Source organism: Dromaius novaehollandiae, chromosome 1, assembly GCF_036370855.1.
Source record: "Dromaius novaehollandiae isolate bDroNov1 chromosome 1, bDroNov1.hap1, whole genome shotgun sequence".
In the NCBI taxonomy this organism is placed as follows: Eukaryota; Metazoa; Chordata; class Aves; order Casuariiformes; family Dromaiidae; genus Dromaius; species Dromaius novaehollandiae.
The window spans coordinates 36,154,584-36,182,091 of NC_088098.1; the positions used below are offsets into that span (position 1 = coordinate 36,154,584).

At 44.1% G+C, this 27,508-nt stretch overlaps 1 protein-coding gene across 4 annotated transcripts; it reads right to left on the reverse strand.

The window, feature by feature from the left end:
* Positions 1-1,412: 1,412 nt before the first annotated feature.
* Positions 1,413-26,249, reverse strand: BEST3 (bestrophin 3). 4 transcript variants are annotated; one of them, XM_064508968.1, is made up of 11 exons: positions 25,959-26,249; positions 25,379-25,550; positions 22,126-22,295; positions 20,282-20,376; positions 19,487-19,720; positions 13,977-14,131; positions 13,272-13,349; positions 12,717-12,869; positions 9,679-9,759; positions 8,291-8,442; positions 1,413-5,896 (listed from the first exon to the last, which is right to left on the reverse strand). In XM_064508968.1, exons 3-11 carry the CDS (start codon positions 22,275-22,277, stop codon positions 4,987-4,989), a joined length of 2,010 nt encoding a protein of 669 aa, XP_064365038.1. In that variant the 5' UTR covers positions 22,278-22,295; positions 25,379-25,550; positions 25,959-26,249; the 3' UTR covers positions 1,413-4,986. The 4 variants fall into 4 exon arrangements, with proteins under 4 accessions (XP_064365038.1, XP_025956205.2, XP_025956209.2 ...); XM_026100420.2 differs by lacking the exon at positions 25,379-25,550; XM_026100424.2 differs by lacking the exons at positions 20,282-20,376; positions 22,126-22,295; positions 25,379-25,550 and having other exon boundaries at positions 25,959-26,231.
* Positions 26,250-27,508: the final 1,259 nt, after the last annotated feature.

Consider the following 27,508-nt stretch of genomic DNA (forward strand, 5'->3'; position numbering starts at 1 on the left):
ATCTAAATAATGCCCCTTCAAATAGTTGTTTTGCTTGTTAAAACCGATAATGTCCATGTACACATGAATAAACTTAATCAAGGAAAAATCTCCTTTTGACTTAATGCTGTTTCAGCTTCAGAGGGCTTCATTTGTGGCCTCTCCCACAGCCAAGGCTGGAGAGGAAGAGAGGTGAAAATAAAACAGCAATTAAAAATCCCGGTTTGCTCTAGGATATGGAGGGGAGAGATGGGGCATACTTGGGCTGCTCTTCTCTCCCTAACGCCAAAAAATGTCCATGCAGAGGAAAGCTGTGTATGCAGAAAGAGAGGTGCTGCTTCAGAGGCTTTCAAATGCAGCCGCCGCGTGGGCAGAGAGGCCGAGGGGTGAAGCTGCTCCTGCCCAGGCGGCTGCCCAGCCCCGCGCTCCCGGGGGATTTGCTGCTGCTATGTGTCTCAGTGTGCTAAGCACATAACAAATATGACATCCGTCACCCGCCTTGGCAGGGTTACAATCACGGCCTCTTAGATTTTAAGGCTTCAGTTGTAAGACTTAGCAAGTATTAATGAAGCAAGAAGGTCTGTGTGCAGATATCTCTGAAATACGGCTCTTGCCTCCCAGTATGAAATATTTTCTCTCTCTGATACATTTTTTGACGGCTCTGTATTTGCAACCACATCGTGTCACACATTTGGTGTCAAGGCTACCAACCTGTAGCAGCAGCAACTCAGTTGCCATTTGTCTCTTTTTGCAGAAAAGATTAAACTATACAAAGTTATGATTTATTCCAGGCCTGTCTAGCTTTGTCCTCTCCTTGTCCATCTCATTCTTAAATAATACAGTGACCATAAGCAAACCTGTTTGTCTGGAAAACTTCATTTGTTTGATCCTAAGTCAAAACAAACAGACATCTATAAAGCTGTATCATTAATTTAACAGCAGCTGGACATTTTCGCTTTTTCTATCATGCAGCTGACTTAACATTTCCATTATTTCCAAAATACATATATACTCCTTGAATAGGAAACTGCAGTCAGACTTAGTGGTGTGTCACTTGTGACTGAGGATTTTAAAGGTGGTGGGACGTGTCCATGCAGCTTGAACACTGTCATCTCAGCTCCATGAATTCTAGCATGGAGTGGGAACATGTCCTAGAAATATGGGCAAAGTTAGGCACAGAGTGCAAGGACTGGCTCTCTCTCTTTTCTGATATATCCCATCTTGTTCAAGATTAACACCATTTGGTGGTAGCAAGCTGTTGCTCTGACACATTCATCTATCCTAACCCTGTTCTCTCCTCAGTCTTTACCAGCTTTGCCAACTTCTGTAGGTCTGTCTCTCTATTCCTTTTACACATCAAGTTGACTTGCATGGTAGGTCAAACCTTTGCCAGAAGTGTTTCTTGACAGTTCAGTACAGTCAAGACAACTGTGTTTTTCAAAATGCCTTTATTCATGCAGTAATTCTACATCGTTTATACCAGTGAACATGAATCATAAATTGTTGGGTTTGCTAAAATAGTCCATTTACCATGCTAAGGCGAACAGTTTACTGAGAGAGGTGCCTAAGAGAGCACATAATCCCAAAAGCTAATTGCATACAAATCAGAGCCCGCAGATGTTTGCAAAAATGAGATAACAGACTAACTGAGGAGAGGAAATTCTTCTGATAACTCAATCCCAGCACTAGTTTCTTCACAAGCAATGACTAGAATATCATATCTAACCTGGAACTAGCCTGCTACATGTGAATGCTATTTGTGTATTGCAAAAGACACTGTGGGACTTTGGAGCTGTCGTTGCTAATTTAGTGTATGTCTACATGTAATAGAAACCTCAGTGGGACTGCCCTGAAGCTTATCTACCCAATGACTACTGTGTGGATACCCTGAGCCTCTACATAAGCCTGAACACAGTTGCTGGTCCAGGGAGTGCTAGCAGAGTGAGAGGGAGAGGCAGGGTCAAGCAGCAAAATCACTGCTCAGGGGATGTGTAACGGCCTGTTGGAAAGCATCACCATGCATCCTAGAGAGCAGCCAGGCAGAGAAGAAGCTGATGGGAGATGAGCGCAGCTGAGCGATGAGGAAGGCAGGAAGACTTCTTTTAGCTTAGCAGTGCCAGCAAAAAAAATTAATGTCTGGGGTGGGGAGGATGAGACTTTTCTCCAATACCTAAAGCCCTGGTGGAAGTAGTGTGGAAGGAAGAGGCTGAGGAGGTGTAGTGGGACCAGACATGCAGTGCAGATTCGTCAGGGTCTTAGACTAACGGGAGAGTGGGCATCTCTAATTACAGTCATCTCTAACCTCTGGCTTAAATCCCCTTACACAGAGAAGGACATCACCTCAAGCTTTCTTACTGCAGGGAGAGAAAAGCCTCTCAGCTAGATAAGAAGCCAGGTTTTCTCCACAGCTACTGAAAACCCTTAATCTACATTCATGGCTGGGAAGAGTATGGTCAAACACCAGCCAAAGCTCTATAAGGGAGCTCCCACAGACAGTGGCACTCACCCTAAATTTGGATTTAGCTGTTTGCCTGGAGCAGTCTGAGTGTCCTTAAAATGTAATGCTTAAACTTAAAACTTACCACTTTTTAAAGTTGAGTATGTTGGTAAATAGATTTCCTTGACTGTCACAGATGTAATTACATTGAAAAAAAATTGAACTGGAAAGTGTGGCTTCAGCTAAAAGAATAAATAAAGAATGCTGGAGAAAAATGTTTTTTTTTTTTCCACTGATGATAAGCTATGTGTTTCCAGTGCTGTCATAAGCCAAAAGAGTCCCCTTCCCCAGGGAGAATCAGCGGTCCAGGGCTCTGAAGACTGAAAAGCTGGAGAACACTGCCATAAGCTGTTTATTGCCTAGTAAGCTCCATTCAGAAAATGATGCTATTTATTTAACTGTAATACCACTTTGTCAAGGTCCTTATTGTGTTGGGATACTTGAACATAGCAACTTGAACAGCCTGAGGACTTGTTCCAGTATGGCAAGGGTGAGGTTGCATCAAAACACCTTGTGCCAAAGCTATGATTCAAACCTTGCTGCTCAGCTGTTGTCTGACGCTGGAGTCATCTCATCTCACTGTATGGAGTACCACCTTCCCAGGTGCCTGGGTAAGCTGCATTTGGCTTCTACATGTACCTGAAACTCCCTTAATATGAGTTTGAACAGATCTTCCTTGGGCTAAGTATCCTCTGCTCCCTGAACTGATGAGAATCCAGAAATACATGTCCTTTTGCCTTCTTTGGTCTAGCATCCTTGAAGGATTTGACATGGTGGCACTGAGACCATGCCTAATGCACACCAACAGGAGCAGGTTCCCAGATGGAAACAAAGCAGGAAGAGGTGGAAGTGGGGAGGCTAGTTGCTTTTTTTCAAAGCCTACCAGATGAGATAGAGTCCTGCTTTATATGATAGCCTACTTCAAGGCCTCCTCATCTAAGCTGCTGGCAAGAGGCACAGGAGCAGGCAGGTCCTTAGTCCCTTCTTGGCTTCAGGGGTGTCTGGAAAACTCCAGGTACCCGCTGGTGATACCAATTGCCCTGGTAGAGGCTTGTTGTCTGAAGTGCAGTCATCTGTGCAGGAGAGCTGTGTAGAGCTGCTGCCCATGCAATCTACGCAACACTTGTTGGCTGTTGCAGCCACCATCATTTTCTACATCTTCCTTTCTCCTTGCTCCTCCCAGCCCTGAGCTACCCTGCCTCATGCGTCCAGGCTTCAGCCCACTTCGGCTGCTCCCTGTCCCCATGACCGCAGACACCATTGCCTGCCCAGAGGGAGCATGTCCAACTGGATACTCACTCATGGAAGAGTGGTGGCATGCCTCTCTTCACTGTGTGCATGTATACATAGGAGAGAGCTAAAAACAAAGAGCCACTGCTGCTTTTCGGGCCTGCTTTGGGACTCCTTGCAGGAGTGGCAGCTAAAGGGCCAGCTGCTACCAGGAGGTGGGTTGGCACCCCAGGAGCAGTGGGAGCCACGTACTGCTGTTTCAGGTTTGCATTAATGTGTGTGGGATGTCTGGGCAGTGTGGGAACAGGGAGTGAGGGAAGGAAGTGGAGAGCAATTTCTGTTAGCAGTCAGCAGGCCATTTGGTTGTCTCCTGCAGGATGACTGTAGCCTGTGGGCTGCCACCTGAAAAGCCCTGGTGTAACACCCACCCATGAGAGCAGAGCCCTTGGCTCGGGTCTTCCTCACTTCTCCCACCTCTTGGGAGAGCACCATGGCACCACCATCACCAGGGAGGCTGCCTGGGAATGCCATTTCACTGTAAACAGCCACGGGGTAAACAACGTACACACTCCTAGGAGCAGAGACCTTAAGCTGGCTCCCGTGCCCAGGTCATCAGCAGTTCTGTCTCCTCCATTTTTCCTAGTGAAGCTAAATATTTAATCCTTTTTTTGTTTGTTTTCACTGTGTAGTGGCATAGCTTCAGAAGGAGAGGAGCAGACTCTCACCCCACATAAGTGAGAAGCCTGATTTTCCGGGCGTTCCTTGGGACGGTGGGGGATGAGGATGTTAAATCTCTCCAGGCTGGGGAGGGAATTGAGCCCACATCTCCCCTCTAGCCACTTGACTAGAGACCAAAACTGTTGGTGGATCCTATAAAAGAATATTATGAACCTTAGCCTGACAGAGCAGCCAGTGGTGCCTGTGTCCAGGCTGAAGCCAAAGCACGTAGGGCCACCTCTGCTTTTTTGATAACGCCCATGTTTCCTTTAGGTGAGCCTATGCAGCTCACTACCGCATGTGCTGGCGGGTTTGCATCTGCTCCTGAGGCTCCCAGTTCTCCCCGTAAAAGTGTTCCCCAAAGGGTCAGAGATTTCAAGCCAGTGACCAGATGCCTTAAAGCAAGTCACCGTAACGCTTCATATTTAGGTGCCCAAATCCTGCTGGATTTGCTCAGGACTTGTCTGAGCATTGTGTCTGCCATTCTGTATTTTCGAAAAATCTGTGTGAGAACCACTTTCAAGAAAAGACAGGAAGTTCAGTCAGACTCAGAGGAAGCACAGTCAAAGATTTCTTTCACTTTTCTCATTAGAAAATTCTACTATAGCTGTTTCTTTAGCATCCAGGTGTTCCAATAAGTGATGCATTTCTGATGTATCTGGAGCAGCAGCAGTAGGAACATCTTTTCCATCACTTAAGGTCCTTTGCTGTGACGTTGCCCCAGAATCTGCTAAAGGAGGTGCAGAGTCGGCATTTAACATCGTACTATGACTGTGGAAACTTGGTAAACTCCATCGCTCAGGGCTTCTGTCATGCTGTCTTATGAAACCTGCTATACTACTACTGTGCGTGTCATGTTTGGGCTCCCCTATCACACTAGGAAGTGACTGATGTGTCTCAGAGTTAGGGTGGTATGTAGACGTTTCTGGAGGGGCAAGCGGAAGATGCAGAAGAGTCACATCCATCTCAGATGGATTCCCTTGGAGCTTTTCTTCTTCTGGCACGCTTGTAGTGCAGTTGGTTTGCAGATTTGATTTGCCCAGCATGTTAGGTGCCTTCTCCGCAGCTTCAGTGATGACAGCCTCGGGAACCGGCTTGTTTGTCTCGGATGAGCTGTCGCTGTCGCTAAACTGTGCCTCATTCCTAGAGGTTTCTGTTATAGGTCCTAGATCTCTGCTGCTATGAAGTTTATTACTTCTGTCAGGTCCTTCATGTTTCTTCTTGAAGCTGGAGGCAGAATGTCTCCCTCTCGTGTGCATTTCTTGCAAATGTCTGATGTGCCCCTTTTCATCTGCTGGGAAAAACACTGAATTCTCACTTGTCTGCCGATTGTAGCGCCGGTGAGCAGGGGATGAAGGACTCTCATGGACACTGAGAAATCTCTTAACTCTTCTCAGCACCGAATGTTGTCTTCTGTGTTTCTCCTCTTCCCATGGCCACTCCTCCCCGTAGAGGAACTCTGTATCAGCCAGCCTGTCAAATAAAGGCAGGCAGTAGGTGTCACTTACGCACAGGAAGGATGCAGTATATGTGAAAATACGTATGTCTTGGTAAGAAGACACCAATAACAGAGCATATTTAAGAACCAAAGCCCTAATATGTCCCTAAGGAAAGGCATGGAAGGGATGAAAAAGGGGTGAGGACACCTGGCAATAGCACCTGTTCCTCTGAGACTGCTGGATTGCCTGGAAAGCTCTCAATGTTCAGGTGTCTCTTTGCCTGAGGACCAGGTTGTGAAAGTATCAAACTGGGCCCCTGGTCCCATTTAGTGTTCGGGTTAGGGGCCAGGACAGCTGCGCTGAGTGGCTGCGGCACCCTATGGCAACGCCACACGGTTAAGCTTGCCGTTAGGGTGAGAGGAAGGGGACATCCTTGCCCGACGCTGCAGATACTTTGTCAGCAGAGTTCTTTGGGCAAAAATACCAGTAATAAAAATCTACTCCTGGAAACAGGGAGGGTTTCAAAACATGTTGGAACGACCATGTTGTTCACATGCTCACATCTCACTTACTTCTAAGGCATGATGACGCATTTCAAAGTCCCACCTGTAACTGCTACTCTTTTCCTGCCCAGCCTGGGTGGATAACGAGGATGACGACTGCTGCATCTGCCAGGCGATGCAGCATGCATTACGGACTCAGCGCAGCCCAGAGGACCAGGCAAACCGCCCCAGGTGTCGGTCCTAAGGGCAAGGCTTTCAAAGGGGCTTAAGCCAGGTCTGAGGTGACGAGCATGGGGAGGCAGTGTCAACCCAGAGGGACAGAGGAATTTCACCCAGCATTTATGAACATGCTGGACCAGAAAGAGAAGGGTTTGGATTTTTGTCTCATGTCATCTATATTTCCTTCAGACTTGGATCAGTCTTTAGACCTTGGCTTTGAAGTTCACATAAGAACTACCTAGTTCTTTTTTAAAGATGAATGGAGAAACAGTTATGAGGAGAAAATACTTGATAAAAAAAGTCAGCATATCAGATTCATTTGCATTTCACAGGGATTAACATAGAGCTATTTTTTTCACTCCCATTTTTTGTGAAGTGCTTCTTATAAAAAAAATCATAGTTCTCAGACTTAATAGTTTTTCTTTTCTTTTCCTCTTTTTTCCCCCAGCAATTGCAATAAAATAAATTATGTTCTATGGGTTTTTCTTCTCTGCTTGTTTGTTAGCTGTTTTATAATTTTTCCAGAATAGAAAAGTTTCTGAAAAGGCTCTGAGTGATGAAAGGAACTGGTATAAAAGTGTTGTTCTTTTTGTTGTAATGCATGGCAAAAATGGAAAACTAAGAGGAATAAATGAGAAAACACCGACTTCCTTTTCAAAGCCAACTGAAGCAAAAAATTAAGCATGCTTTACTCAGATAAAGACTGGAAAATTCTGGAAAAATGGAAGACTTCTCAAGATAATTTTTAAAGCTACAAAAAGGCTGCTACGAACATTTTTAAAAAGATTTTCAGATAGAAATGTCTACATGCCCTGGTATTTGTTATTTACACTTATTGATCTGTTTTATATTACAGCATGTTACAATTGTTTAAACTCAACGGTTTATAAGCTGCCTGGTCCATCACGGTTTTCTCATATAGGTTCTGACAATACTGGGCAATGCTATATCCTCGCAGTGTTTGTGACAACGGCTCCCATAATGGCCCCTGCAAACAACTCATCTTTTTCTCTCTTCAAAAAATCTGACCGCTGCAACTTCCACGCGTAGATCATTAGTCAGTGAAAAATCACACAAGGTGTAAGACCATGTCTTGTTTACCTTCACAACAACCTCAATCGCTTTTAGCCAGCAAGGCAGAAGGAAGCATCTGCTGACTGAACAAGCAAAGGAAAAGCGATTGGGCTAATTGGGTATGGGATGTGGAGAGGCTGTAGTAAACTGACAATTATTAAGAAAAGTCACTCACTCTGTTCGGGTACTGTTTTGTACTCAGAGATTATCAACAAGCCCCCACCAGCATACTCTATTTATTAATGAGACCATTTAAGCTAGAGGCACACAACACACATGATCACATGGGCTGCTGAAGACATCATCCTGTCAACATCAGTCTGTCCTCCCCTTCCTGAATAACATCAGCTCCTGTCCCTACCTTCCCCGCTCACATCCCTGACCCCTGGACACTTCAACGCTCTCCCCCAGCGGAAGCGGATTTTTTAAATAATTTATTACAAAGTGCAATTCCTGAGGCAGCTGCCCCAAAGGAGAGCTGCCGCGGTGGGGCTGGCTGTCGGGGGCTCCCGCTGCGTCGGGGCCGGACCCAGCCGCCACGGCTGGCGGCAGGCTCGCTCCAGTGGACGGAGGCGCGGGAAGTGCCCGCTGTGCCGTGTCCGAGGGCATTATGGCCCTTTTGTGCTACTCACCCCATTTCGATAGTCGAGCCGAGGAACGAGGGAATGCAGTAATCGGCGGCTGCTTTGGTGTAGGGCGGCCGGGCAGAGGAGTCGTTCCAGTAAATATCTTTCTCCATCCTTGGTAAGTTCATGTGCATCTCGTCCACCGCCAGCAGTGAGACCTTAGATTTTTTTGGTATAAATCATGTCACTTTCAATATAGTAGAGTGTACAAAATAATCTGCTTTGTACTGCCTGGGTCAACGTTTTTTTCTGGAAACTCTTTTCAGTAAGCCGCGTATGCTGGCCTGAGCATTGCGAAGGGACACAGTATTAAAATATAGTCTCCCCCAAACCCTCCTATTCCCACAAAAGCATAAATTTTATTGCAGCTGGAGTCTTCCATGCTGCAAAGATATTTGCTTCCTATTGAAGCCCCTTTCCTCAGGCATAATACAAGGATGAGGTGGTTGAACGGACATGTGATTCTCCACATGCTATGGGACGTCTGTGCAGTCTATTGACTATGCTCCCTAAAACTTCCACAGGTAGAGGACCTTTTTGACAGGCTCTGTCCACACTTTAACACCTGCAGAGCTGAGCACGTGCCTGTCCTGTTTTAGGGCCTTCCAATGCTGTGCAAAGGCCCCTGCGTGCTTGCACTGCTTGCGTCGCTGCGTAGCGGGGCTCGCTTTTCCTGCCCTCGCGCCCTCTCAAAACTGGGCTCTGCTTGCAGCCTCTTTTGCCCCCAGCAGCTCTGGAGGCAGCCAGCCATGGAGGCGCCCGCCTGGCCCCGATGCCTCCGTGGCACGACGGAGGGCCCGGCAGGGGCTGCTGGGGCACCCGGCGTCAGGGCAATATACTCTTACCCCAGCCATCTTGCAGCTCCTGCCCCTGAGGGAGGAAACTGCTTGCTATGCCGGCCACAGGCGATGCCGAGGGTGGTATCACAGCGTGGAACATGGTACGAGCTATGTTTATCAGTTCAGGGCCAGTTGTTTGGTGTTTTCTGTATCTTCATCAATTCTTTTTTAAGAAAGATTAATATATAGTAGTGTAATCTCTAGCCATTCAGACTGCCAAAATGTGTTTTCGTCTATAAGGGAATAGGTGGCTTTGGGATTTTGCAGGATTGACCTACATTGCTTATTTTTCCAAGCATAAACTGAGCTTATAGCTTGGGGTCAGCTGTTTGCATCTTTTATCAAGCAACAAGAAATACCAGATACTGAATCCACGATGAATTAGCATGTAAAAGCAGAAATACAGGGATCAGAGCCATAGGTATTCCTTCAGGGAAAGATTCTGTTTCCAGGACACTTGATGCCATTATTTTGTACCTCAATACAAGAATGAGCATTAAATTAAATTACAATACACGATACGGTAATGCTGGAAGTAGAAACAACAACAGCAACCTGTAAATTTCTATCGATGCACCAATTAGTTTCAAAATCATCATCATCTTCTCCAAACGGGTTAATAAGTTGCTCAGCCACCTAGAAGGGAAATGAGACGGTGAACAGAGGCTGGTGGGCACCTGCAGGGCTGCTGCCCTAGAGCAAATACGATCCGATTTCCTCTCCCCCCCGTCGCTTGCACTCATCGCCTGAGCTCCAGCGCGACGGTGCTGCCAGCCTAGCGGAGGACCCGCTCGCTTCCCTTGCAGACTCGTACCCCGATGCCTCGTTGGTGCTGTCACTCAGCATCATCGGCACTGGCCGGCTGCGAGGACTTGAGGAATGGCCAGGCCGCTGTAGCTGTCACACACGACAGCCATTACCTTTCGTTACTGTTAGCTTGGGCTGATTTAAGTTGATGGTATAGCAGCTAAAGGCTCTGTTATTGCATTATGCTCTGCAATACTCTGCCAGCCTGTTCAGCTAATATTTCTGAGCAACAAAACCGATTTTTTCTGGAAAGAATGGTTTGTCTGGCTCGGCCCCCCCTGGATGCCACATACGTCGTGGGGAAAAAGAGCACAGCTGCTGTGGGTGGAGAAAATATAAAATGGGAAAATGCAAAAAAAAAAAAAAGTTTTAGGAAATTCAGAGTGCTTCTCTATTTCTCAGTTCCTCAGTAGACTGAGATTTTAAGTAGCCTTCCCTCCCAATGCTTTTTTTCCTTCTGTTTCTCTTTTCCAGCCCCAGTGTTGGAGCAGAGCACGTTGCTGCTGAGCCCCCTAGATCCTGCCGGGATCCCCGGGGCTGTGGATGGTGGCAGTGGCTGACACAGCCGTGGGCAAAGCAACCGTCTCTGCTAAAATTTTGAGCAGGCCCCTCATGGACCTCACCAGGGGCTGCTGTGGTTGAAAACAACTTGTAATAGTAAGGCAGTCACTCCATGGCTATTTTTTCGCATGTGCCTCAGGTTTAAGTTTCTCTAGCCTGTACCATTAGGTAGTGACTTGCTGACTCTCCTGTGCCAGCACCTCTCAGGCTAGTGGTGGAAGATGAGAAATCAGCTGCTGAGAAGACCAACACTGTAAAAACCCCAGATAAGGACAGGGGACTGCAAAGGAGCCAGGGGACATCTGTGCTCACACTCGTCGTTCTGCCCCGCGGCATTATATTTCAGATATAATTACGTAACTGCTGGAATAGGAATGAGCCCAAAAGCAAATTGCACAGTGGCTCTGCAGGGAAAACACCGGGTCAGTTTGGTGCAAACTGGGGAATCACCCTGCAAAAATGCACTGCAAAACCTGCCATGACAGCTGAGCCCCGTGGATGGCCTGCCTGGTACAGAAATGAAAACGGGGATTTAGACGTGGCTCACGTGATGGGAAACTTTGCCCCTCTGTTGTATGTGTAACAAATCAGGCCCAAGGCCAAGGAATGAGCTCAGAGCAGCCACCATTTCTGGGGAACTGCTGCGTTCCTGGAAGTCAATAGTTCTTGGCCCTTTTTACAGTCTGCCAGCCAAAGGCCAATACACTCGGCAGAAAAGAGGCTTTAACCCTCACGACAGAAATGGGCAGGATTCTCTGGCACTGCGGGTGCAGGCAACCCGCCGCTCTGAGGGAGCACTGCCGATTTTAAGTCTGCTTTTTTAAACTGCTTCTCCTCCCTTTCCATACTGTGGGGTTTGACTAATCTTCATTGATACTTCCCGGCTCAGAAGACAAGAGTCCACAGATGCAAGTACATTTTTGACAACTTACCTTAAAAAAAGCTATTCCTTTAGAAAGATATGATTTTTAAGGCCCATAAGTATCTCATCAGCTATAAAATGTAAAACATCATTCAGCCAATGACACAAACAAATCAAAACTGGAGAGGTGTTTCACAAACAGAAGACATTATCCTGTGAGCTGTCCATGTACAAAGCTCTTCCCATCGGCGGGGCCTGCGGTGGCCTGCGAGTCTCTTTCGCCATCTCTTTTCTCGATCGTACCCTATGCCACGAACTGTTTTTTTACCCCCAGATTGCACCGCTGAGGACAGAGGATGAGAGAAGCCCACCTGCAGGCCTCTGCGGAGCAGGCAGGTTACTGCTCCTGCACTGTGCCAATTTGAGACACTGCCTTTTCTACCCTGCCATTTTCAGTTGGCTGTGGGGAGAGGGCTGCCGGTATTAGGCTCTAAAACTGGCCAATTCTGTGCAATTTGTATCCTAACACGAAAGTTAGCTCTAAGTTTTCAGCCATGATTAATAAATCCAAAAGGAAATCCTAATGCACGTAGGCCCTAATGTACACATTTGCTTTTTATTTGAAACCTTTTTTTCAGTTGGTCTACTTTGATCCTCACTGTGGAGGAGAGAATCGATATGAGGTGTATGGCTTAATTACATAACTATCAGATTGATGACGACATGTTAACAGAGCAGCCATCAGTGGGCTGATGGGTAACATCCAATTCCTTCTATAACTCTTCTTTTTAATGAACTTTTTAATGCAGTAGAATTGTAACCAATATTAGCTTTCACTGTTTGATAGCCCTCTGAAATTGGAGACCTTTAATTGCCTGCATCTGATTAGGTTAACAGCAGATACTAAAAGCTGCCTTTGATCATAAGAAGAGGCTGTGGTTCAAGCCCTTTCAGTCCACACCAGGTCTGCAACAGCATTTTCCCATCACACTGCAGAGTGGGAGAAAGAGCTTTTTTAATCTTTCATCTGTCAATTTATAGTCCAAGTCCTGGGACTGGATTTTGCTGGAGTAACACTTCTTTGGGGAGTTGTCAGCACACTATTCCTAATAAAATGGGCTCTTTCAGGTTCCTGATCATTTCTTACTGCAAGATCTATTGGATGGAATTGGATGTTTTTTAAAGTTTTTCTTGAAGATCAACCACAAGACACTGTCGTCTGAATTCGGCTTTGGTGTAACTCCATTACTCTTCAGTGACTTTATAGCATGCCATAAATCTGATACCTTGACTTCAGCTCTGACACCTTCACCACCTCGCCTAGGGAGAGTTCCCCCATTACCTTTCCAGAAAACTAGTTTACCTTGAGCCATCCTGCGTAGAAGAAGAACTGTAACAGGGTGAAGATTGGAATGTAAAGATCTAAGTCATGTCCCTGATACCCTTGGTCAGTATCCAAAAATTGACGCCCTATCAGGCAGGCAAAGAAAAAAGTATAGACTGCAAGAGTAACAACCTGGAAAGAACAAAACTTAATTGAAATCATGTAATAATACAGTCTTATGCATAAGGCATCACATACCCAAAGGCCTCTGAATGACTTTTGCAATGTTATTTACAAATCCGAAGAGAGCCATTACAAATAAAGAGGTCCCATAAAGTAATTATGGCCAGCAAGTGGACCCAGGAAACATAGAAATATCTCAGTGCTTCCCCCTCTCCCAAATTATGTAAGGCCTCCAAACATCTTTGCATTAAATATGACTTAAATATTTAGCCAGGCATCCATCCTATAGACAAAATCCAGTGCGAGTCAATGAGTGCTCAACAACTCGGAGACTCTAGCCAAGTCTGTGGATGCTTTGCACTAATCTCCCTTTTTTTGGAGGTCTGGTTTCAAAGGGGAATATCTCAGTACCTGTGTGTAGACCAGCGGAATTCCAACCCAGTCATAACCAAACAAAAGACTACACCAAGACCGGTACTTATTCATCTCCTAAAAAGAAAAAAAACCAGCACAACCCAACAAAACAAAATTGTATCACGTTCAATTCCAAATGGTACGCATTTTGTTACAATTCATTTTTATACACGTAAAAGGAGAGGAGAAAGAGAAAGTGTAGTAGAAATTGATAACCTAGTTATATCCAGTGGTCCATTGGCATGTGTAACTGTTCACTTAATTTATGGACTTAGACTGTTTAGTATAATACCTATTTCACAAATTATCTTGTGTCTCATTTTCTCAAAGGTATTTACAGCCTAGTGATATATTAAAAAGGATGTACTATATCATAAAAAGGATGTTTGACCACTTAATGACTTATTTAGGTAGATTATTTTTGCTTTTCTGGCAATGGTACGGTATATGTTAGAATACATTTTTGCTTCCCAATTTGTTTTTTCAGTCAATATCTTCTCATTTATATAAATATAATTCCAGTGAATTGCTGCTATATTTGCATTCGTGTACACTGGCACACAGAGAAAAGTGGTATAAATCTTGAGTAAGGACATTTAGATGAGACTGGAGAGTTGTGTGTACTAAATCAAACTGTGTAAGTGAAAAGCTACTGCATAGCAATCTAAGATTAGTTTTCTGTGTATTTACTTTTTTACTTACGTTCAGCAGCGTCTGCAGATCTACGCTGTCTCGAATTCTACCTTCTTTTCGTGCCTTTGATGCCAAATTTCCAAACCAGACAAACGGAACCCAGTATTTAAGATGGGGAGACTTAAGATCATCAAATATTTTTCTTTCATATCTTGTCATAAAACCTATTTACAAAAAAAAAAGTTGGTTTGTTGTGTGCAGTCAGTGCAATTTATGCTATGAATGTTGATAGGATGTGAATTTCCAGGCAGTTGCCTGGTTTGAGGCAGATGTGAATGCGTTTATGGGGTATTTGCATAGAACCATGCAGAACAATATTTATAATTGTAACTATTAGCCTGCTTTTTTTGGAGTTTTCTTCCAGGATAGATCTTGCTTGAAACAGCTTCTTCTTGAAATAACTATCCACACAAAAGCCCTCTTCATCTATATATGCAACAATCTAAAATTACTATGTTCCCATGTGTGGCTGCTGAAATATTGTAGATAGATATAGTGCTAAGTATTGTGCAGATTACTCTCTAGTTTCATATTCTACTTTCAGAAAAATAAAGAACTGAATGACATTGGTCAAGAAACTATCACTTTTCAGCAATGCTGGCTGGTTGCAGTATCTCAGCATGTGTTATAAGGGAAGCCACATGACCTCCTGAGTCTGATAAGCGCTTTTGGTAAAGCTGCAAAGTAGTGAGCAGGCCACAGAGGGTAAGACTGCGCTCAGTAAACAGAGCTCAATAGCAAGCGTGCCTTCTGCCAGCGAAATACTTCTCCACCAGATTGTGTTTCATGTTTTCTTCGGGGTTGTGAAGGCGTGCAAAGAGACAGAAAAGGACTCGCGCCCAGAAATCCCACCGCTAGCGGGACAGCGGGCCAGATCACGTGCTCTGGGTCTGTAGGCTGAAGCTGGCAATTTGCCTTGCCGTGGTGCTGGGAAGGCATTAAATTTCCTGCAAGACTTACCCTGGCCTTGCAAAATCCTGCTTCCTCCTCCTGCAAGTAACTGCAAGGTGAGCTGGCAGGGGACCGCGGGCCGCGCTTGGCGGAATCGCTGCCGGGGCAGCGCCGTGCCCGGCGGCGCAGGAGCAGCTGGGGTTTTGGAGCAACACCTCAGCCCCCTTGGGCTTTGCGGGCGAGGAAGCTCAGCTCTGCCCTGCTGTCCTCCTTCCACCCGTGCCGCTGAGAAGACTTGCCTGGGAAAATTTGTGACAGGGACTGCACAGTTTCCTATGTCCAAATCATATATTTTCTGGGATTGGAGCAATGTTTACGTTTGAGGAATCTTAATTTTTGCTCAGGTGTGTGGGTCAGCTGCCAGGGTGGGTATAAAGGCTTCTTTTCCTGTGTTAATATTGGCTCTGCACTGGCAGTGGCTAGTTAAAAAGTAACATAAAAATAAGCAGCTCATCCAATTAAATTTATGTATGTTTGCGCAATAGTTTGAGCCCTGAAAACTTAACCTGGGACTTGAAAATAGAGATGATTTTTTTCCTAGTCTCCAACTAGTAATTAAGTTTTTCCAGTTGGCCTGTTATTTTTAATGTTGCTAACGATGCATGAAGCATCAGAAAGATATATATACATATAAGTCCATACAGCATTGATTTTTGTATAAAAAGGTGAATAATGTAAGAATAGATTTGTTAAACAAGGTGACCTTCTTAAATATTCTTTTGGTGAGGAAAGTGATGTTGTTGTATAGTTGCAATGACACAACACAAGACGTGTGAGGTACTGCAACCACCGAAATGGAGCAATTATTGCTGTTGGGCAAGAAGAAAGTTCTGTGGAAGAGTGAGAGTTCAGCAGCAAGATTCACTGCTCCTGAAGAACAGAATAAGGTATAGCTTTTAAAAGGTCCCTGGGCAGCTGTGCTTGTACAATCACCTACACAGAAATAATCAGGCATCCAGACAAACTGGCATGCTAGTCATGACTCCTACAACAGCCTTTTAGGCTGCCTTTGATTTTCGGCTGGCCAGACTTCTCAGCACAGGACAGGAAAAGATGCTTCTATCATGCTGAACCAGAGGCACCAGCATATGAGAAAACTGATAGTCTGGAGGAAACATTAGATGCAGTTCAATTGAGAGGCTCTGGGAAGTCATTATCTAGAAGGACACAGCCAGAGGGTCATGAAGAATAGCTCCAAGAGTCAGTCCAGCTCTCCACTTAAACTGGGTACCTTTTCGTTCAGTAAAGCTAAAGCAAAACATTATTCTTTTAACAATAACATTCAAGCTGTTATTATCTGTAAAGTTACAGTGTTCATGTTTTTATTAATTAAATGTTCTCTTTGATGGACATTAATAATGCCTAGTATTCTTGTCACAGAAAATATTAAACAGTTCTGGATTGCTGCTATTGCTGGTGAAGTTTATGGCAATGCAAGCAATATGCAGCATGGAACCGCTTTTTGTAATTGCAGTGGTAAAGAAACACTTTATATTCCATCAGTTTCGGGATATTAAACCTAAGTTCTTAAAATTAAATGGTTTCTGAATATGGTCATATTATTTTTATTCAAGGATATCCAAAGAATTAGCTGAGTAACTCTCTGAATAGGAATGTTGGTTTTTGACAAGTGCTGGAGCACTGGAGAAGTTCCAGAAAACTGAAAATACTTGGCAAATAGCGTGCCAAGATCTTGAAAAGGATGATCTGGGGAATGACAGGGCATTGAACCCTTGCAAAAGTACAAGAAGTTTGACTTGCACTACAATCAATAGAGAATTAAAGTACAATAATATAGACCAAGTCAGTCAAAGCAATCTAATGGAAAAACAGGTCCCATTAAACAAGCTTGATTTTTTTTTTAATGAGAACACAAGCCTGGTTGAAAATAGTCACTTCTTCTCCCTCTCATGACTTCAAAGAATATTCAGGTGTCACTTCAAGATCAAATGTTTTGAGACAAGATTGGTTCAGGGCACCCACTTTGAATACCCTAGAGGTGGTGGTTAGAGGAAGAAGCAGCTGCTCAGCAGCCTCCCACAACTCCATGAAGCACTGACAGTGGTCAAATAGATAAAAAGGGGGGTTCACTTTCTGTTGCTTTCACTGTATTATACGAGAAAGGATTAATTTAGCTATCTCACTCCAGCAGAGGGTTTGGGGCTGAATACCACCAGCAGAAGGTATTTCTGCCACTGAGAAGTATGGGGCTCAAACCTCACATATCTCCTCAGCTTTTTCTATTGGCCAGTTTAGGCCGCTTTCTGCCCAGTTGTTGATTTTTGTGTCTTGTGTTCTTGAGCATCTAGCTTTCCTTTCGTACCATTCAGCAAACAGGGTTTGCAAACTTAGGAGTGCTACGTATGCGACACTCATGTCATAGGTCATGCATCAGCATCATGATGTCATGAATCGACATGAATCTACTGCTACCGTTCCATAAAGAACGCTAAAAATGAAAAAGGATTTAGAAAAGAGTTACAAGGAAGATCCAGATCTGAAGAACATACCTTGTAGGAAGAGGCTAAAGGCAGCTAAGCTACTAAGTTTATTCAAGCCCTTATGTAGTCTATTAATAGATAGCTATTGAGATAAAATGGTGTTTTCATCTAAGTAGGAAAGAACCACCAAACCTGTGAAAAAATCCAATGAGGAGAGGATGACTCTATACAAGTTCAGACTCAGAATGCAATTCTACCTTTCAACAAGGAATTCACCATTGCGAACATCAGTTCACCTAGGATATGGTGTATTCTCCATTGTACTCTGTTAAATTTTAAATCAGGGCTGGTTATATTCCTAGAGATATTATAGTTCAGTCAGAAGTTACAACTTGATAAAGGGTGTTGTGAATAAGCTTTTATGCCTTGCGTTATGGATGAGTCAGACTAGATTACCATAATACTGCTCTCTGATTTAAAATCTATGAATTTAAGCCGTTCATTTGAGAAAAGGGAAATGTGTAGCAATATTCTTGCTATGGCAATTCTGAGTCTGATATGCAAAATTGGCATACGTTCCTTCGGTGATGACTGCTCTTTAAGTATTGGATTCTGCCACCCATATTCATATTAAATGTTGCACTCCCCATGCAGTCTGTTATATAATGCCATAGGGAATTAGGGATGGGATAATTGCACAGTACTATATTAGTCGCTGTATGTAAGAGTAGCAGAATATGTCCTCAAGTGCTCAGTGCTGCATCAACAAAAAATCTGTGGTACAATATGCATTAAAATCTATAGAGCTGACTATATTGTCAAGACTTAGCTATACAGTGTGTAATAGAATATTTTCCACTGTGTAAAAAAAGTCTTGTTTTCCAATCTACAATTTTTGTGCAATGCTGTGACATTTTGTCTCTTTTGGAACAGATTGTCTTTAGCAATAGGGAGGCAGAGCTAGATTAGCCTGCTGGAAATGCTGTAATTTTCCAGTGTGTATTAGAGGCAGATTGCCAGGGAGAGTGACAGAAGCTTCCTTGACCGCTCACAGGTTCAGGTAAACAATTTTGTTGAAAAGCACAGGGAAATGAAATTCAAAATCCAGCAGTATTTGGAAAAGAGGAGACTCTATGAACAGTTTCTGTCAATAAGAAGAGTACATTCTGCATTCTGCCCGGATCTTCTTTTTAATATCCCAGGCTTCTCACACATATGTGGATGTGTGTATATATACACACTGTATATAGGCAATAATTTTAAGAAATGCAAGACTTCAAGTAAAAACATATGGCTCTTCCTCTTTGAAACAAATTATTAAATCTCTGTGCTGGTGTCCTACCCCTGACACTGACCGATCCAGTCACCGCAGAAGAAGGCATAGCATCACGCCTCGTATTTACATACTCAGCAGCCACTCCTTCATAGATAAATTCTTACAAAATTAAACTCTCTTCCCATCATTACAATCAACTGTTGTGTAACCAAAACAAACAGAAAATAAAGACATGCTTAATACTTAGTATATTTATCCTTGAAAAAAACGAACTTATGGTGAGGTTGTAAGTTTAAAGAAAAAAAATGAGGACGGCTTTTTCTTTTTAGTGTATCACAGCCATTCTATGACATGCACAATCTACTCACGAATAATTGAGATGAAGTTGTAACTGTGAAATGCCTACGGAGGCTAGTCTCCAATAGGCTAGAAAAAGTCATATCCTAGACATTGAGGCAAAGCAGTAACATCTCAGCAATGCAACTGCGTTGTATTACATTGCAAGTACATAATTTTTCAACCTTTGGAAAACTTTGATTGTACCTGCTCCATATGCCTATTCAGGCAGGCCTACGGCCTTTGCGTTGTCTGAAAACAGACCCCGCTAGGAGTCTCGGACTCACTGTGACTTTTACAGTGTCGCTAGATGAAGACCTTAAGAGCAGTAAATGGCCATTTAGACATGCTTCATTTAAGCCGCTGGCAAAAATGTGGTAGCTTTGACATAGACTAGTATGACAGACACACGATGCTGAAGAGGAAAGAAAAAAAAGAGGCTGATCCCTCCCCTCCCCATGCCCCTACCTGTGAAGGAAAGGAAAGAAGTGTTGGGGACAAGAACTTGGCAGTACCTGCTCCTACCACGTGGTCCATGGTGGGAAACCTTTTGTAGACGGCGGTGCTCACGGAGCGGAAGATGAGCAGAGACGTCAAATTCACATAGCGCATTAGAGTCCTTCTTATCAAGCGGCCATATTCGTCTCTTCCCTGAACACAGCTAGAGATCAAGAACATAAGTCGGTCTGGCCACGGCAAATTCACAAACTGGTTCCACCAACGATTCACCACCAAAGTGACATAGAAGCCTGTGGGTTTAAAGAAAGAAAAAATACCCAGCACCTATTCAGGGTTTCTGTTTAGCTTACTTTGATTTAGGTTGTGGAGTGTTATTCATATGACCAATTCACCACATTTTCCAGAATAAAAGCAGTAAGTTATGTCAAAAAACAGGATGCATGCAGTCAATGTTTATTATTTAATAGACACTACAATTTCGTGTCCCTTTCCCACTGAGCATTTCAAGCTATGTTAATATGAACCTCCAGATTTCCGCTACTCCAGTAAAAGCTGAATGGATTTAGTATTTTGAAAGATCAGGTACAATATATCAGTGTTAGTGGGCTATATATATGTGTATATGTATGAAAACTTTACTCTTTCATTAGTATATTAAGGACTTGAGCATATGTGTTGATGTGACAAAAGCAGCTTGACCTTGAGGAGATCTAATGGAGGCTGATGATTTTATTGTGAGCCTCTAATCTCCCATATGCCCCTCAGCTCTGAAATGCTCCCATGCACAGTCATTCATGATGCCTGGACAGAAGCAGTGTTGGAGAATAATTTCACATGTAACCAGTACTTACCAAGCACAAAAGTTACAGGGATTTGTTCAGCATATTTGTCACAGTAAATTGATAATTTTTCAAAGAACCGTTTTTGGCTTCCTGTAAGAAAAAATCTGCAGCAAAAATAAAATATATATGTCCTTTCATAATATTCTGGCACTAGCTACAGAGTGCAAACAAATATAAAGAATCATATATGTGCAATCGGGAGCAACCTTGGCTAATGTCTTCAAGTGAATTGTTAAAGGTAAAGTGATGAACACTCGTAGCATGTAATAAGCTGGAGGAGAAGGCAATATTATTTTCTGGTCTTTGCAGTTTTCTCATGACTAATGGGACTGGCACTACAAACTAGAATCAATACACCTTTGGAATTAGCATGCTATCTCATATAGACCAGCAATGTTAGTAAGAAATAACCCCGCAAGTGGAGCTTGCTCTCATTTTTCAGAGGGCTACTTAATAAAAATGCTCAGGTCTGCCTGAATTGCAAGGGTTACTGATCTGTACCTGCTGTTATTTGAAAACGCTACATCGCTGCAGCAGTTTTCGCTCTTACTCCTAAGAAATTTGTCCTATCCCTAAGGTGAAAAAACTCAACAACTGCATTTATTTTGTAGTGAGAAAAATATTCACCAGATGTTAGAAAACATGAGTGGAGCACAGCAGCTTCTTCCCAAGGAGAAAGGTATCTAATGAAATACAACAAGCTTAAATACAAACAATTATTTTATTTGTAGATGTATTACAGGTATTCTTTGATTTCATTTAAAAGTTATACATGACAAATATTTGGTGTGCTTTGCTTACAATTGTGTAATAAAATCTGCAGGGCATATGGAATGCTTTCAACGGTGTATTTACTACATTCTTTAATTGCCTAACTAGATTTTGGATTTGTACTCCTTTATATATTAGTGCTGTAATCTTATTTCTGAGTTTACAGGTATAGACTACTGAACATTTTGGAAAGTTAGTGATTAATCACTGAGGAACTGAATTAATTTTCTCTTTGTTCCACATAACAAGAAAACATTGAGCTCGAATTGCAGATCAAGGTAAGAGCTGAATCATTGATTTTGATACCTATGTGTAGTGTACTTCATCAGTTAAAGCATTCAATATACTAATTGATGCATTGCTTCTGTCATATCGGTGTTTAATTTACATCTTGGCGGAGGAAGTAATTTTCCTTCTAACTTGACCCTCACAGGTGCTGTGTTACACACAGGTACTTGCGTATATACTTGTGACAGACAGATCACTTCTATTTTCCATGTGGTTATGCTCGGCCAACAGGCTGAGCCCTTAGTTTTGCAAGCTTAGGTCCATAAAAATAAAGTTTGTCATGTTGCCCTTACTTTAAGCAAAGCTTCACTTTTCCTGAGAAAAGACTATATTAACTGGCCCTCAAATTATTACCTTTCAGAGTTTTCTACAAAACTGCCACTGAGCAACTGAAGACATGTTCTGCAAGTAGGACGGAAGATCTATACTTATCATTTCAAGCTGAGAAGCACGCCTCAGCATTGCCAAGTCAGAATGGCAGAAGCCGTGTAACGTAGGCTAGCTCTGGGTTTTTACTTGGCCTAACATCAGTTGAGCTGTTGGTCAACACTGGCACAGGGCTGAAAGCAGAGTCAGTTGAATATGGTAGTTAGAGAATATTTTATTTATACCCTACATGCTTTCTCTGGAATATTAAAGTAAATGTGGAAATGAAAGGGCATTATAAAAGGTCCGAAGAAAAGATCATAATTATGTAGTAACCTCCCCCTCAAACAGTCATCCCTCAGCCTAATGCTATGAAGTGTGAAACTTCAACATAACATTTAAGGAGATGTGAATCGGAAAGAGTGTACCTGTATAATACACTTATCGCTGTGTAAAGAGTAGCAAAAACAATAAATTCTCTGTACAGCAATTTGTAGATGCTGCCCTTCCACTTTAGGAGTAATCTGTGAAATCCAAAGAAAGTGGCGTTTGCTACTTTGCTGGAATAAGTGACTGTCATCGTCTTGGCAGGCTGTGCCTAGAAACAGTAGAAGAGAAGCAGGAAACCAATAACATTTTAGACAGCGTATCCTAACCTGAACGCACCCATGAAAAGAGGATAGATACATAGTTCTACACACACATGGACACATGTAATAGTGTACGTATACATAAATACATAGTGAGTGCGTGTATATATATATATATGTAGGTATATATAGAGAAACATAAAAATCCTGCAATTAGAAGCCCCGTTGAGACCTGCAAATTGATTGATGCAATGCTGCCTCTGGGCTTTGCCCCGCAGATCACCCAAAAGGCTACAGCTAGTGCCAAACGTGGCCGCCTGCCTGGGTGGCAGCGTCAGCCGCACGGACCTGTCACACCTCTGAGGCCTCCACTTACCCCCAGGTTGCTCCAGTCTGGTGTGAACCCAGAAAAGGAAGTAAATTTGCTTGTAATTTTTCAAAACTTTGTCAGAACTCCAGCAACAGAAGTAAAACTAAATTTCACCAATGTTTTCACCAGTGTTTTTAGCTGGCTTTGGTAATTACACTCATCGAAAACCAGAAGAGATTTGGAGACTGCCTCTTCCATTAACAGTTATCACAGCAGCTGAGATCAGCTGGGGAGCCTTATTATTTTTCTACTTGGCAGCTAGACATATTCATCAATATATTGTCTCTCCGGCACTGGATGGCCGTGCAGAAAAGCCACAGGATTGCTAAGGCAGACAGCGTGCAAGGCAATATAATTAAGGCAGTATCAAAAGTATCTAGGTAAATGTTTTACTCTGGTTTTGTTGCTTGCTCACCTACTGTAGGAATGATAAATTAACTTTTATGTGCTTACAAAAAAACTAACTCCAACTATGGGTACAGCATTCAAGGAAGAGAGTAAATAAGACAGGCACAAAGTCTCAAGGTGGTTATTGTGTAAGACACCAGCATAAACATGATTCTTGTCTACATTTTCCTGATGCCGGTCTAGGTCATTTACTTTCAGAAAAAAATATGAACCCATAGTTAATAGATGACTTGACAGAATTTTGTGCAACTCGACTAAGTCTCTGGTGCAGAATGTAAAAATAAGCCATGAAAATTCAGTTGTAAAAGTGCCACTTTTTCTTTGGGTCACCCCAGAAATCAGCAGGGAAAAGACACCATAAGCCTTCCTTTTTGACAGACTCTCTCTTCTCGTGTGCAGAATGCCTGCTCTAGGCTTGCCAGCTTGGCCTTGGGTTTTTTTCTTTGTTTTTTTTTAAAGATGCATGGTTTTTATTCTTTAGCATCCAAATGATAGTTTTTCTGAGACTTGGCATATCCCTTTATTTTTCTGTTGAACTCCAAAAAGTGCAACACAGGAGCCAAATGAACTGGCTGCTATGCAGAAGCGCAGTCCCGTCTGCTAGAAAGCCTGTGGTCAGAGTGCAACAGCTAAAAAAACAGAAGCAGAGATTTCCAGTCTCCAGCCGAAACAGCCCTTTATAAACAACAGGAGAAGTCTGTGGCTAGACTATAGGGGAGGAACTGGGCAAAAAATATTATTAATGCTGCAGTGTGTTTCCTAGGATAGCTGTCCCCGCCTTTAGTCCCTGCTCATTAATGCTGGGGAAAATGTGTGGTCAGGTCATATGGGGAAGAAATGTGTCTCCCTCCCCAGTAATGTCCAGTCTGCAACGGAAACCTCCGGTGGAACTTCCTGTGTGTAGGAACTTGGATATGGAAGAGATATTTGACAGTGTGAAGGCTGGAACCAGACTCCCCAGCAGAACAAGGTGCGATGGCTAGATGATGAAGCCAGACAAGAGCAGCCTGAAGTAAAACAGAAATTCCTACCTGTGGCAACAACCCAATATTGGGACAGGACAGACTCGCTGTAGTTCAGGATCTTTAAGATGAGAGCAGATAATTCTCTCAAAGATAATCTTCTGGGAGAATTCACACAGCTGGGGTGTGTAGGGGGTGGGCTACATGTCTCTACTGGTCTCTTCTGGCCTTGGTATCTGCTTAGCTATGAAACTTGCTGTCCATCCCCTTGCTCCACGGACCATGGGAAGAAGGAGATTGCCTGCAAGGTACTCATGGTGTTCACAGCTCTGCAGGAGGACAGTGACTATAACCAAATCCATGTCTCACCGCTGCAGCCTGCAGGCTTCAGGAAGGAGCCTTCCTCCTTTCAAGGGAGGAATGCTCCATGGAGGTGCAGCAAATCCTGTCCTGAAATGCCTAGTGGGTAGAGCGCAACCACAGCCTCCGAGCTGCGCTGGTAACAGGATTCAGGATTAAGAATATTTCCCCTCACATTGGACTGGGAGAAGGAAGAGTGTTTCCATGGAGCGCAATTTGCCTGTTGAAGTGGCTATATGTCGCTGAATCAGACCCTAGCCAGCTCTCTCAGCACTCTACTCGAAGCCGTGAAGGGCTGTGCAAGGAAAAGCCATGCGTTGGCTTGGGAGGCACTGGCAGCCAGCAGCTCTTGCTTTCTGTGTCTGAAAGGGGCAGGTAAGTGTGGGGCTGGTACAGCAACCTCAGGCTTTGGTGCCTTGGTTTTCTTTGCTGTCCTTGCTTGTGATGCCCTGTATTTTAACTTCCTGCCAAGCAAAATGGTTTATTGACTATCACTGCGTTCATACAGGGGCTTTGGGGTGAAATGTAATGTCTCAAAATACACATGAGGTCACATTAGGTGATCTAGAACTCCTTTAAAGTATATGAAGCTTTGAAAGGCAGCAATGTACCCACCTGATTATATTTCACAACACAGCAAGCACCGACTTAGCTTTGCACTTGTGTTTTGTTTTTTTTTTCCTCCAAGAACAATTGCAACTGCTTGGGTATAACAGCCCCGACCCTGGGGAGTTTTGGTATAAATCCACGCGCCTGCTTCTTGCACGGTGGTCCCAGGCCTTTGGTTCATGGGCAGCATGTTGCCTGAGAGTCTTTCCAACATTACTCATGGTCACAGGAAATTAAAAAGCAAAACCGGAGACTGACAGGAAGAGCAACGTATACCGATGCCCCCCAGCACATTCCTGGCTCAGCGCTGTTGGCCGGGGCCACCGAAGGACAGAGGGCGCTGGATTAGATACCACGGTCACCAGTGCCACGAAAGCCTCACCTATTAACCGTGGTGCCCGTAGCTTCGTTAGCAGATACAGGGCCAGGCTTTCTGCTGGGGTGGATTTGCCAGTTCTGATGACATAACGCCACTTATACCCATTTTTCACCTGCAGAGACTCTGGCTGTGACATTTCTTTTCCTTTTCTTCAGTGTTTGTTCCCTCTCTGGAACTTACTCAAGCACAGAGTGAAACGTTAGTTATGTCTTACTCCACTTCTGCTAAGATCATCAAAGCTGTTAAGCATAAATGCCTAAAAATAAAAGATTATTTTTCCTATTAATATTGAGTCCAATTGTAAATGGGAGTTTTGCCCAGCTGAGGATTTCAGGATGCATTACTATTAAGAGAGAAACCACAGTAAAAAACAACAGCAATCGGTGTTCCCTAATTGACCATTAAAGAGACATTACAGAATATATAAATGAATAATGCCTCTGTACAGAACTAGCCCTTGCCATGGTTTTACTTTATTTATTGTTTTATGGCGTGCTAGAGAAAGCGAGCGAGGGAGCAAGAGGGAGGGGTTGGTGTTAAGTCAGATATAAAAATACATTAAGCACTTTCCGTGTCCACTAACCTGCTGTTTGGCTTTGGCAGCCCGAGCACGAAGACAAACCCCAGACCCTTCCTCCTTCGCAGGCGTCCCAGCACAGTACCCTGCAGGTCTGCCGCGACCGCCCCGCTTGCCGGCGGACCCGAGGCGCGCGGCCGTCAGGGCATTGCTGCCGCTGCGCCCCGGCGGCAGTGGACTGACAAGAACAGGGGTTAAAATGTCTTTCCACTTCTGGGAGCGTGTTTTTGCCAAGTCCTCTGGCCTGTCAGCTACGCTGGGAACAAATGCAAGCAGCGGCGGCGACGGCAGCTGCTGATCTTGCTCTTTTCTGCTCTATAATTATAACAGCACTTGCCGTCAGCAGGACCCCTTTCATTTGAATGGAGAGGCTTGCGACGGCTTGGCTGGTGCGCCCGGTTTTCTCCTTTGCCCTTCCTGTCCCCAAAATGGGACAGACCAGCAGGGAACATGTTTTTTCTCCATGATTTTAAAACCATGATCCCTCTGACCCTGGCCCTGCGACGATGCACCAATGCGTTCACGTGGGCTACCTCCGAACGGGGACCTGGCAGCGCTCCCAAACTCCCAGATTTGCTGCACCTCCATCCCCCCGGAGCGCACCTTTGCTCTCTCTCCGTGCTGCTGATTTGACCCAGGAAATCAGGAGTCCTGGAGACACTGCAGAAATCCCCCATTCCTGCAAATAGGGACAGTGACTATTACCAAAAATCCCATCAGGTTCAATGATCCCGCTCCTGAGAGTGCATTCAAGTGCTGTGAAAGCTTTTGCATGACTGGGTCTGCGCACAGCCGCTCTGTCCCTTCCCCTCTGTAAGCCGGGCTGAAGTCTGTCCCTGAGGACTCACGGCGTGAAGAGGGAGTTATAGAAGGTGATAGACTGTGAAAACCCAGGAGACGTCACATGATGTTGACAAAAATTTCTGTAGAGAATGAAATGATGTGACTGCAAAATAAATAAAAATATTGCAGGGCAGGGGGAAGAGTAAGCAAGATAAATAGATTTAATGAAATCTCTGCCACAGTCCCATGTTAAGGTGCAAAACCATTCGAGAGCACTTATTTAATTAAAACCTCTCCCTGAGAAGTAAGTTGCTGTCACTGTCTGCCTTTCTTCTCACTGACAGTAGGGGAAGGACGCGCTTTGATGTCAAAGCAGGCCAGGCGCCGGCGTGTGGCATGTGCGTGTCGGGCAGTGGCCCGCGGTGAAACACAACAGAGCGGCTCAACATGCAGCGACTTGGCGCGGAAGAAACATGCTGCCTGATCCTATTACAGAAACAGCCCTCCCTGAGAAGGCTCCTAACAACAGGGGTATTTTAAGGTCACTGTTAGAATAATTACTCAGACCTGAAACACTTTTCTCTGCTGAGCACAATCCTTGGCCAGCCTCTCTGAGCAGTGGAGAGCACCTCCGCGGGTACCGGTGAGCGGGTAGCAGGTGGTTTTCCCGGCGGCTCTTCGGTGTGCCTGCGGAGCGGAGCAGCTGAGGCTGCTCCCTTGGCTTTGAGGTATTTTTCGAAGGCACAAGATTTAGAGCTTTCATGTTTTCAGAG